At 36.3% G+C, this 13,514-nt stretch overlaps 1 protein-coding gene across 1 annotated transcript in view; it reads right to left on the reverse strand.

Annotated features, from left to right (window-relative positions):
• LOC106881890 (DBH-like monooxygenase protein 1 homolog) overlaps positions 1–13,514 on the reverse strand; it is a 123,940-nt gene that overhangs the window by 24,667 nt on the left and 85,759 nt on the right. Inside the window, exons 3-5 of the mRNA XM_014932415.2 lie at positions 12,711–12,872; positions 9,077–9,160; positions 4,413–4,592 (exon numbers count right to left, since the gene is read on the reverse strand). Of these exons, the coding sequence (XP_014787901.1) occupies positions 4,413–4,592; positions 9,077–9,160; positions 12,711–12,872 (426 nt within the window). The remainder of the gene's footprint in view (positions 1–4,412; positions 4,593–9,076; positions 9,161–12,710; positions 12,873–13,514) is intronic.

A 13,514-nucleotide genomic window follows, 5' to 3' on the forward strand; every position in this document is an offset into this window, starting at 1 on the left:
TGATTACTACCTAGATCAGATTCCAGGAAACCCCAAAATGGCTGAAGTTCAAAAGATAGTGCTCATGGGAACTGCCCATATCCTACGTAAAATACTGTCTATGTGATCTCAAATTTTAAAGCAAACATAATTTTCTTATGGTTTCTTAAACATTCACTTGAACAAAACTGTACAAATCCAAATATATGGTACCCTAGGCATAACACCTACATGAACTTCTAACTTGTTGTCTCTTGAGGTCTCTGGGTGAGACTTGGATCCAACTTGTACAAATGCAAAACAAAAGTCAAACATAAAATAATAATAATAATAATAATAATAATAATAAATGGCCGATTCCGGGCATTTTCGGCTATGAGGGGCATTTTCGACCATGCAAAACACACACACACACACACACACACACACACACACACAAACTCAGCTTTACAATATATACTGATATATTATATCCAGTGATTTTAAGAGTTATGAAAAAGATATTTTGTTTTAATATTATACTTTTACTTGTTTCACACACGTACACAAACTCTAATGTGTTTTTTGGTGAAATTTTGTATCACTCTTTATCATTCTTTATCGCTTCACTAACTTCTATAACCTCTGCATTTTCACTTATTCTTTTCAAATTTGTTTGAATAATGTAATCCACGCTTTCCCGAAAACGTATTTCTGCAAAATGTTATCTAAAAGTATGGGTAAAGAAAAAAACAGCAAAAAATATTTGAAAATGTGGTGGTGAGGTGAAATTTCCGAGGGTTTGGGCGAAACTACGTAGACATTCCAGACCCCGACTGAAGAAGCAATTGGCTGCGAATGATTCGTATATCTTGTTTTGTCCTGTTTGCCGTTGTTGTGATATCGTCCTTTTCCTGCTTGTTATATTTAGATGATTTCCGTTTGTTGTGTTTTTTACCTTTGATTTATCCATGCAGCGCTACGTACAATTTGGTGTATATATATATATATGTAATCCAAAATAGGGAATGGAGTAGATAAAATCCAGGCTACATATGCTTCATAGCTAGCAGAACTTCGGAAGTAGTAATTACCCAAACGAGGGGTAATTCGCTAGCTACTCGTCAGGCGAAAGATACCTTAATGAAATGAAGTCTAAACTGTTGTCAAAGAATCTCTTGTTAACTCGCAGGAGATTCGATAAACAGACAGACAGACAGACAGACAGACAGACAGACAGACAGACAGATAGATAGATAGATAGATAGATAGATAGATAGATAGATAGATAGATAGATAGATAGGGTGAGTGAATGAGTGAGTGAGTGGAATATTCGGTAGTACCTAAGGTAATCGTAAATAATTGATTCCATTCATCGTGAAAAATTGGATGTTAGATCAATCATTAATTGAAAATTGCTGAGAACAAGAAGGAAGACCTAAAAACCTTTAAATTTTAAACGCTTTCGCCAACATTAACAGGATGTCATACAGGAGAATATGAATGTGAAATAGGATCTGAAAGTATCTTTGGGAATGCCGCCATCAGCGGACAGAGAGTTTCGTATGATAAGAGGAGAAAGTGCTGATTCATATAACAACATCTGCAAATAAGTAAGGTTGGTTTCCGCTTGTTGTTTAGCTCCAGATCAATTTTGCTTTAGTAAATATATGATCTTTAGTAGATATATGATCTTTAGTAGGTATATGATCAAAAGCATTCAAGTCGTGACTATCCTGTCTGTCTATTTATTTATTAATTTGAAATCATGCGTTATCCTGTGTCTCCTTCCTCTTTAAGACGGTGCACTATGATTTCAAGGAAATTTCCTACAATTTCTAATAAGCAGAAAAAAAATGTTTAGAAGTTTCTACGCTGGCTCGAACTCCATTATAATCTGCCGATGGTCATACAGATCAGATGACAAATGTAAGACAATCATCAATATTATAGCGAGCCTGAAGGTGGCAAGCTGGTACAATCCTTAGCACACCGGGCAAAATGCTTAGCGATATTTCGTCCGTCTTTACGTACTGAGTTCAAATTCCGCCGAGGTTGACTTTGCCTTTCATCTTTTCAGGGTCGATAAAATAAGTAGCAGCTAAGTACTAAGATCAATGTAGTCGACTTACCACCTCTTCCAAACTTGCTCGCCTTATGCCAAAATTTGAAGCAAATATTATGACGAGCAGGGTGATGAGTAGAAAGATGCAAATTATACAGAATATTTCCAATTACTTTTACATGTGGTGTTTGAATGGAATTTCTGTGTTTTGACGTTTCATCATTCGACCTCATTTCAGTCAAGATCATGGCAGATTAAGACATACTGGAAACGTTCTGATATTTAATTCAACCCTCCTCGGTGTTACCCGTTGTGAAAGAGAGCGAGAAAACGTGTAGTGGTCGTAAGGCTTCGCTCGTCTTTGATTTTTTTGTTCGCGGCATTGCTAAACTTCTCTCCTTTCAAGCAACATCCTAAGAACTTAGTTATAATTTAGCCTAGTTGATTTATCCTTCACAGAAAAATATCATAGTAGAGGTCACCCACCGAGTAATTGTGTGTATGTATGTATGAGTGTGTATATATGTATTTGTGAATGTATGTATGTGTGTATTATGTGTGTATATATGTATGTATGTATGTATGTGTGTATGTATGTATGTATGTATGTATGTATGTGGTTGCAAACATTGAAAGGGATGTTTCTATAATTATTTTTCCAGTTTCAAAACTAAATTGGTGAGGAAATTAATAGCCAGGAAATATAAATTCAATAACTTGAAGACCGAACAGCTCCTTTATCGAAGACCTTTTTATATCTGTTCGTTTCATTCTCAGACGATATTAAACTGTACATATTCCTCTGTTCTAATTTATATCTCGAAATCACTTCGTTAAATTAGATTCTCTACTGTGATAAATCCGTTTACTTTTCTGTCATATTTATATCCTAGGCTCAACTGGTTATACAGTATTCTCATCAAAGTTTGAAATGGTAGAAAAAATTTTGAGGGCAAGTCGGGAACTATTTCTAGAAAGTTATGCTACCATATAGATGTATAGTTCTTTACCGTTTCTATATCAGTATCCCTTCCAAGGAATGGATGGTTTTACAAGTCTTCAACGCCGTTTTGTAAAAATATAAAAGAATTATAATAATAACAGCTGCTTATTTAAAACAAATATGTTTGAGGGAAAAATGGAAACTCTAGGAAGTTATGGGACCATGTAGAGGTATGCTTCTTTACCATTTGTAGACCAGCATCCCTTTCAAGGAATGGTAGTTTTACAAGTGTTCCGTGCTTGTAATATAAAATATAAATATAAAAAATAAAAATTATATTTTTATATTTATATATAAATATCTAAAAAAATAAATTATAATAACAGCTGCTTATTTTAGAAAATAAGTTTGAGAGCCATATAGAACAATGGTCAACAATCATAAGTTGAACTGTGACGCCTTTCAAGGAACGGGTTTTACAAGTTATCTCACTGAATGTTTCGTAAAACCGAAAATTAAAACATGAATATGAAGCTAATTTTGCGCAGTGATTTATAGCAGGACATAGTAAATAGAAGAGAGAAAGCTCGAGGCCATGCCCTTTCATACGCATACGTATATATATAAATAGACAGTCGTACACTATCACAACCATTCCCGGGCATACATAAGAGAGAGGAAAGAAGAGAAAAGATTACCACAGTCATGATTACTCAACGTTAAGAAAAAATCGTAATATTAAATAGCAAGAATAACAATTATAGTACGAGTGGCACCTATCATAAATCTACGGTAAAGAAAGCAAGTAGTCACTTTGTTGACAAATTTATGGTACACGACTTCAAATATTCTGCTCTCTGGTAGACAATGAAAACGTTTGTTTATAGGATTTTCCGAAGTTGATGATGAGTGACATGTAGTGCATCGCCACTTCTTACCCTGTTACTCGTACGCATTAATATCTAGTACACAGATCACACATTCATACACTGCGCCGAACCTAGGTTTCCATGTACGTTCACCGAGGTTTCTAGGGACATAGCCGTCACAGATACACGTGTACAAATACCCTCATATTATCATACCACACAACGACCAATCTTTCATAAACTTTAGCGTAGGTATTTACAAAATAATGGTAGATTATTCAAGTATATTATGTAAACCAATCCGGTTCTAAAGTTTGAAACCAATATTCATACGGACAAACTGTGACACCTCAACGTAGTTGTTGGCCAGCCCCTAGCTACACACTGCTTTAGATAAGATGAAATAGTCATGGCTAGAACGCCTTTAATCATAGGTTTGTTCAATCAAAGCCAGCCTGGAGCCAAATAACCAACAACAAATCCGTCTCTACAACTAAGGGACATTTTAATGTGTCTGAAGTGATAAAAAAAAGAATAGCAAAATATTAACAATAAAGGAAAGCATATTCGTCTTACCCCTCCTCCGATCGCCCATGCGTAGAAAACACTCCTGCAGTGAGTCCAATCAAATGCCATATTTGGTAGGTAGCATTCATTCTCAGTGGTAAGATTTGCCGAGTTGTTCAGTCTGAAGCATTCATATAGCAGCATATGATGTACAAACATCTCGTTGCCCTTTTGTATCTTTGGTGACACCTGATAAAAGATTTGAACCGAAATTATTCATAAAAACGCATAAGAATAAAGAAAGCAAATAAAAAGTGTTAGATAAGTGTCGGATTGGCTGTGTGGTAAGTAGCTTGCTTACCAACCACATGGTTCAGTCTCACTGCGTGGCACCTTGAGCACCTCTACTATAGCCTCGGGCCAACAAAAGCTTTGTAAATTGATTTGGTAGACGGAAACTGAAAGAAGCCCGTCGTATATACGTGTGTGTGTGTGTGTGTGCTTGTCCCCACCCCACCATTGCTTGACAACCGATGTCAGTGTGTTCACGAACCCATAACTTAGCTGTTCGGCAAAAGAGACCGATAGAATAAGTACTACAATAAAATAGGTAACAGAATATTAAAAAATACTGCAATTGATGTAATGCGCTCTAAACTGTTGGTGCCGTATCATGACGTACTTAAGTGTCTTAAACAGCACAAGAACAACAAAAAGAAAAATGTAAGAAAGAAACAATGTCACGCAATAAAAAAGAAGGTCCTTGATCATTTAGTGGAACGAAAATTTAGCATTTTTCTAGTAATAATATATAGCAAAATTTTAAGCTTCAGGCATTTTCAGCTTCCACAATTTTTTATTTTCACTCCACCCAAGATTACACAATCTACATACCCGCACACACATACATGTGTTTTAAGGTGGAGTGAAAATTAAAAAAATTGAAATTGCGTGAGGCCTAAAATTACTCACTCAAACCCCACAAACTCCGCTATTGTGAAAAATTTACAAAAATCCCCCATTTTCGGAGTTTAGGAGACTTGAGGGAGTAAATGCCCTCGATTTGATCTCGGCGAAAATTTAACATTTTTCTAGTAATTAAATATAGCAACATTTTAGTTCTCAGGCATTTTCAATTTTTACAAATTTTTTTTTTTCACTCCACCCTGTTGTACACCGCACATGTGACTCAACACTTTCCTCTGTTTGACAATCACGTGTATTTTAACGTGAAACTAAGCTACGGTGGTTTCACTGACACATTTTTTAAATTTTCTATTGAGTGGTTACTTAAAGAAGAGGTTATACTACATTTACCAATGTACGGCTTTTTATTTGAAGGTTTTTCTTTCTTAATTTTCGTTGACATAGGAACAAAACTTACATCTCACAAACAATTTTATATCATAGCAATTTACAAGGGTGAATAATGAATTGGGTTAGCAATTAAACTTAAGATCTTTTCAAGTAACGTTACTGTGCTTACAAACACTGTAAGATATGTTCTAATTACTTGTTTATTTCCACGCATTGATTTACTTGTTATAAAATACACAAGTGCAGACATAGCCGTCTGGTTAAGAAGTTCGTTTTGTAACCACATAGTTTTGGCTTCAATCCCTTTATATGACACCTCAGACAAATTTCTTCTATAATACCCCAGCTGCGTTTGCGTTTGTCCTTAACCCTTACTTCTTGACAACAAAATTTGGTTTGATTATGTCCTCGTAATTTAGCGGCTCGGCAAAGGAGAACGATAGGAAAAGTACCAGACTTTAAAAGTACTGGGGTCGGTTTGTTCGACTACACTCGCCAAAGTGGTGCCCCAGCATGGCTGCAGTTCACTCAGTGAAACAAGTAAAAATTATAAAGTAAATATCCTCGACTTATCTAGAATAGCAAACAAAATACTTATTGTATTTGGTTCAGCATTTTTGAGAAAAAACTTCGCCTGTTCTGATAGCATTTAAAATAAGTATTGAAATAAATATTTATGTACAGATTTCGTTTGTCCATAAATAATTTGCAATAAATTTCTCTCATAAGAATATACTTTGTTCTAAATTTCGATGTCCGCATTCTGATTTGATTTATAACTATAACTCATGATTTTTCTTATATACGTGTAAGAACGACCGTGCGAACTCTAAAAGGAGAAATAGTGACGAATGGAAAAAACAGGACTCCTTTTATTTATACGCGTCACACGGTCGAACACAAAATAATATATCAATGATGATATACAAATAATGTTATACTTCGATAACATTAGTGAATTCGTAAATACCAGTAATGAAGAGACGATAGAAGGCAACCGTATGAAATGAATAACAGAGATATTTATTGTGGCATTAAAGATGTATGTCTGTGTGTGAGTGTGAATGCGACATATAAAAACATAATAAAAGACAGGCCGTCGTACAAAGAAAAGAGTGTATGTGAGTGATACATGTATGTGTATGTGAGATATTACAGCAGATAGAAAGAGTCAGTAACACGTGAGCATTTATACCAGTTCTTGAGTACACAATTGGAAGAGTCTGTATGTGAAAGAAGTTGAGGCTGTGTGTGGCAGAGCGATCACTAGTTGTGATGTTGACTTCCATGCCGGGCCGGGCTCTTGAGGACAGACGTTCGTCGCTGGCTGTGTTCTCTTGTCTGTTTATTTATCGTGGTGAATATGAATCACCAAACAGAATCGAAGAGAGAATATGTGCCGCAGTAGTTTGGATTGGTGTACATAGAAAGTCGTGTTGACGCTGGTGGTGATGATGCTGGTTAGTAGTAATCGTAGACTCGTGTTGCTGTTGGCGAGTCGTTGGACGAAGCTGTTGACGTGGTCGCTGGAACTGCTGCTGCTGCTGTTGTCGTGTGTGGTACACGGAACAGATCTCAAAGAGAAACTGAACCGAGACGAATTTGCCGCTGAATTAAAGCATTTTATAGTTGATGGTAGGCTCACCAGACATCAGAAAAATACTCTATCACGTGACCTTATTAGGGGCCGTGATTGGTCAGTTTGCGTTCTGGCGGGAACGGTTCGAAGAAGTTGCCGCTTCGAATATTTAAATGAGAAGATTGTGTGTAATGGCGATAGGTAGTTTAAATGTATAAGTGCGTTTTGAAACCAGTAAAAGATAAAAAAAAAAGTAAAAATAAGAAATAATGTATTTATATACGAGAGGATATCCAAAAGTAAACGGAAACGTTCTCTGTGGGAAAATCCCGTTGTAGTTCATGCTTGCACCACTAGAAGCCACTTGATGCGACCCGTAGGCATCAGTCTGTCAACCGGTGTCGTCAAGTGAAATCCTACTGCCACATGGTATGTTTTTGTTTTACAGTGCTTCTCCCCTGTTCGTCGATTTTTGCGACGGCTGAAACGAAGGGACAGCGCGCTTCCATGAAATTCTGTTTTCTTCTGGGGAAAACAGCGGCCGAAACCGTTGTCATGCTTCAAACAGCTTACAAGGACGCTGCCATGAACAAAACACAAGTTTACGAGTGGTTTTCACACTTTAGGAATGATAACTTGTCGCTTGAAAACCAACCTCGTTCAGGGCGACTGTCGATCTTCCGAACGAATGAAAACATCACGTTCATGAACTGATCTTGGAAGACTGTCACCGAACAACTTACGAACTTATTGACATGACTAATGTGTCCTGCAGCATCTGCCAACGAATTTTGAGCGAGGAATTGCGAATGAAAAGAGTTGCAGTAAAATTTGTGCCTCACTTACTCACGGAAGATCGAAAGCAGTCACATCTGAATGAGTGTCAAGAATTGAAAGAACAGTTGACAGTTGATCTGGACCTTTTTTTCGAAGGTCATCACTGGTCATGAAAGCTGCTGCTATGGCTACGACCCGGAAACGAAGCAGCAATCAAGTCAATGGAAGTATTCAATGTCACCACGTCCCCCAAAAGTGCGTCAAGTGAAGTCCATTAAGACGATGCTGATTTGTTTCATCGATGTGAAAGGAACTGTCCACACAGTATTTATTCCTCCTTGTCAAACTGTTAAGCAGGCATTTTACTTGGCACTGTTTCGCTAATGCTGTCATTTATAGAGCTATAAACTCTATAATACCTTAGAAAATTACTATTTTTAAATTTCCCAACGAGAGATATTTAGCAACGCAACAGTACTTTGGAGTAAAGATTGTTTGCCAACATAATATGGCAGTCCTAATTTAGGACGAATGCTGCTGTAATTTAGCTCCAGGAGACAGCGTCTCCAGCTGGCTATACGACATGATCTGTGTCCTTATATTTCTAATTTATAGATCAGTGACTAGTTGTTACTTTGAAAACTATATATTTCGAACGGGAATTTGGCAGAGCCACCTCTAGCCAAACAATTATTCTGTGCTGATGAAGGGAAATAACCTGGAAATTGCGATACACAGATATTGTTTTGAGCTGAGTGGGGGGTGCTAGATTCCCTTGTTCGAAAATATAAGGACACAGATCATGTCGTATAGCCAGCTGGAGACGATGTCTTCTAGGGCTAAATTACAGCAGCATTCGTCCTAAACCAAGACTGCCCTGTTATGTTGGTAAACAATCTTTACTCTATAATACCTTTTTATAATTTGATGGTTTATGCACAAAGAAGTCTCTGTCTTGTATCTCTAATTTGTAATGTGACGCATCCACAACGATTTTCCCATACGGGAATGAAAAGTTATAAAAAGAGTCCATTTTTTTTTCTCTCATGTAAATATTTACCTGTATAATATGCTTTCTTTCAGAAAACCTCGGAACAATAAATGATTTGCACCAATAAGTCGTGTGTTTTTCTGGGATTGGCAGCTATAAAACACAAAAAGAAAACTGGTTTAATATTTAAAAAATAAAGGCGAGGACCAAAAGGAAGGCTTTATTTTGTTTGTTTATTTTTATTGCTTTTAGACAAAGAATATGTTTATGCTGGGGTATCACCATATAACTTTCTTTCGTCCCTTCGTATTTATATTTTTCGTGTTTTTTTTTTAGTTATTTAGTTTAGTTTCGTGTTTACTTACACATGTACATAAGGCATACACACACACACACACACACACACACACACACACACACACACACACACAAGTATATATGTTTTCAACGAGCAAGAGAAAATAAAGAAATAGAAGGAGAAAGAATAAAAAAATGAGGTTATGTATAGTATGACTTTGAGAGAGTATTCATTGCTCATGAATTCAAATCAGCTATTGCTGTTTCTTAGTACGTTACCTTAGTACGTTACCTTAGTTCATAGCACTGAGATAAGTAGGAGAGCAAAACAGAAGATTTTGATAAGGCCATTTGTCATGAGAACACGATCTAACATTTCGGATTTTGCCCTTCATCTGAGAGTGAGGAAGAGGGAAAAAAATATGCTGTACCTGCTGGGCTGGAGGTAAATATTTATCATCATCGTCATTACCACCACCACCACCACCACCATCATCATCATCACTATCACTACTATCGTCACACCCACCACCGTCGTCCTCGATGTCGTCGTCAACGTTATCGTGGATTGATAGAATCTTTAGAATTTCGAACGAAATGCTTTGCAATATTTTTCGGCCATTTACGATATCAATCGGAATCCTACCGATGCAAGCATTGCTTTATTTCTTTCTGGCATCATTAAAATACCAGTCAAGTACTGCAATCAGATTAACTGACTAAACCCCTCCCATCAAAATTGTTGGCCGTGTGCCTAACTTAAAAACTATTATCAAAGGCAACAAGCTAGTAGAATCGTTAGACTTTCGGAGAAAATGTTTTGCAACATTTCTTCTGGTTCTCTACCTTCTGATTTCAAATTCCAATGCGGTCAATTTTGCTTTTTATCCTTTCACAATTGATAAAATAAAGAACCAGGCAAATACTGTGGCCGATGGTATAGTCTAACTCCACATTCATTTTGACTTTAGCCTAAATTAGAAACTAATATTACCGTTTTTTTTTTACTTGCCTGCAGCCGATGAGACAAAATCGCATTTATTGAAACCGCACTCTCTCCCTCTTCCTCTCTATCTCTCTCTCTTCTTCCCCTTTCTCTCTCACCCTTTCTTACACTCTCTCTCATACTCTCTTTCTCCCTCTCTCAAATGAAGAAAAATACCTGAACTGAACAGTTAAAATCTGTACTCACCGCAGAATGAACTTCCTTACTAATTACCTTATTTGCCAACATATTTGAAGCACTCTCGCATATAGCACACCATAATTTTACAAGTATATTTTATGAGAAAAGACAAATTTAGTATGTTTCATGATACATTTATTTAAAGGTAATTTAAAGTGGTTTTGTTGGGAAAATGTATTATTCTTTGCTTGTGGATACAATGTTATGAGAGTATATTTGAATAAAGCATAAACCCATAAATAAACTACGTTATGGGAGTACCATATTTAAATTTATCTTCTTTTAGATCAGTTGTATAATTGTTTACAGTTTAACCAAGAGAATTGCCAAAGAGGATGTAAAACTTGTATTTTAGGCATAAATGTTTCGTGGCGATTGGCTCCCATGATGGGGCAACACCACTATGGTTTATGGTTTTGTTGCCATCCACCCATTGCAAATCGCTGATAGGCTGATGAAAGCTTAACGCTTCTGACGTCTTTCTAGGAGAATGTTCATTTAGATAATTAAGTAAATATTTGTTAAAGCTAACAATAATTACGTAATGTAAGACATATAAGATGTGATTTATGCATGCTGGCGAAGGAGATAAAATGAAATGATGCGTATTACCCACATAACTACCAACGTACCGTTAGCAACTTTTCGTAAGATTGTGCTCAGAGATTATGATATTTTGATTTGTTTTCAATATTTTATTATTCATTACAATTGTTGTGACCAGTAGATTTTTGCTTATCTGACTCCCTATCTGATAACACTCAGTCTCCCATCTGTAATACATCTGCATTAGACACAGGAAATTTTTCGATTCATTTAGAAATATAAAAAGCACGTTTTACATGCCGGCAAGTACGGTGTTTGTTACTGACATAGACCGTCATTAGTCTACTTGTTTACATTATCAGATCAATCTGGTTCAGTCACAAATCACAGTTCAACATTTCTCTGAACGATTCTTTGTCATCGTTGTTATTTTTTTTATAAGATAGTTAAGGGAAGATAGAAACAGAGCTTGTAACCATTGTACCATCGTAGACTCTGTTAACTGGAGATATTGATACTGGAACGGGTGATATCTTACTTAAATATCTGCACGTTTAATATCTGTTGGACAAAGGTGTGCAGTGAGAAAATAAAGGGTCAAGTTCGAGTGCTTGTCGCAGAATGAAATCCACTAATTGCATCAAAGAACACATCGGATCATATCCAAAAAGACGGAATAATCAGGGCTGTTACGTCTGTGATCATTGGTCGGCTCGAACGAGGCGGAGTTGAGGTTAAGCAATAACCACAATGATGACATTATTTATCTCCTCAGTTATATTCCCTAATAATATTTACATGTAGGGAGATGGTACCACAGAATCGGGATAATGGTGGAGTAAATATAATGAACTATTTAATTTGAGTTTGAATTCCAATAAATAAATGATATAAGTATTAAGTTGTTCCGAAAATAATGGCCGCAATTTTATCATAGTATTTTAATTATATTTTAGGTGAATTTTGACATGCTTAATAATTGATGTATGCTCTTCAATAATTTTCTACTTATTTCAGACAGAAAACATTCTTGAAAAATAGGCGCCCTTAATTATGAACATGACAAAAAAAGAACCTTCGCTTACTTTTCTTGCATGAGTTCAAGCTTGGGCACAATGCCTCCCAAACTGCTACCAATATCAACAGAGCATGGGGAGATGGGTCCACAAGTGACGCACAGTACGAAGGTGGTTTCAGAAGTTTCGTAGTGGTGATGAGAGCCTTGAAGATGGAGAAGGTAGAGGACGGTTATGCAGCCTTGACAATGAACAATTGAAAGCAATTGTTGAACAAAACTGTAATCATCCCATCTTTTTCAGACATAGTTCATCTAAAACTACAGAATCCAACACGCTTTTTTATCTTGTTTGATTTTTAAGATTGTCTGGTGTGATTTGGTTGCTATTTCTAGTTGGTTTAGTTACCATATAAAAGCTATATCGTTATTGATAGTTGCAGTAATAGGAGTACCGTATAACTCAAGAGTTCAATTGTTCGACTGGACACGGATAATGTAGCCCTTTATACACCTAAAAAAACGTATAATTACGGCTGCAATCCTTTTGATGATCTATGATACTTAATCAGGACTAAATTAGTGTAAGAACAAACAAAGCAAAATGTCAAGTAAGAAAAAGAAAGAAAAAGAACTGAACGTAACAAAGATAAATTTACCATATTCATTAAGAAATTAATTTTCGTGCCATCTTGCGGCATAGTGATGTCAGGCTGTGGTTTTTGAAGTAGATACAAACTTTTCGTTCCTCTGTTCTTCACAGTATGGTAAGTAATATCATCACTTTCTCCAAATGACCAAATGACCCGCATCGTACTTGTCTACAAAAGATTGAAAAAAAATATTGACATTTCCTCTGCTGCACTGCTTCACACTGATCCATCCATCCATCCATCCATCCATCCATCTAAACATACATACATACATACATACACGCTTCAGAGCATAGAAATAAGCTCACATTACCACTTCTCCGAAGACTTCCCGAAGAAGAGATCCTGAAGTATTGAAATACAAAATAAAGTTCAAACCTTTGACTTGTATCATTTCTTATAACTTGCATTGTTGTGACTTTACAAAGAACGAAAAACAATGCTTTCTTCAAACTATATATATATACACACACGCACACATACACAAACACACTCATACACACACACTCACACACACACATGTATATACATATATATTCTTTTTTCTTTTACGTGTTTCTTTCATTTGATTGCAGTCATGCTGGAGCAACGCCTTTAGTCGAACAAATGGACCCCAGGTCTTATTTTTTGTAAGCCAAGTACTTATTCTATCGGTCTTATTTGCCGAACCGCTAGTTTTATGGGGACATAAACACACCAACATCAGTTGTCAAGCGATGGTTGGGGGATAATTACGGACGGACACACACACACACACACACACACACACACACACACATATATATGTATATATATATATATATATATATA

Source organism: Octopus bimaculoides, chromosome 8 (genome assembly GCF_001194135.2).
Source record: "Octopus bimaculoides isolate UCB-OBI-ISO-001 chromosome 8, ASM119413v2, whole genome shotgun sequence".
Classification (NCBI taxonomy): Eukaryota; Metazoa; Mollusca; class Cephalopoda; order Octopoda; family Octopodidae; genus Octopus; species Octopus bimaculoides.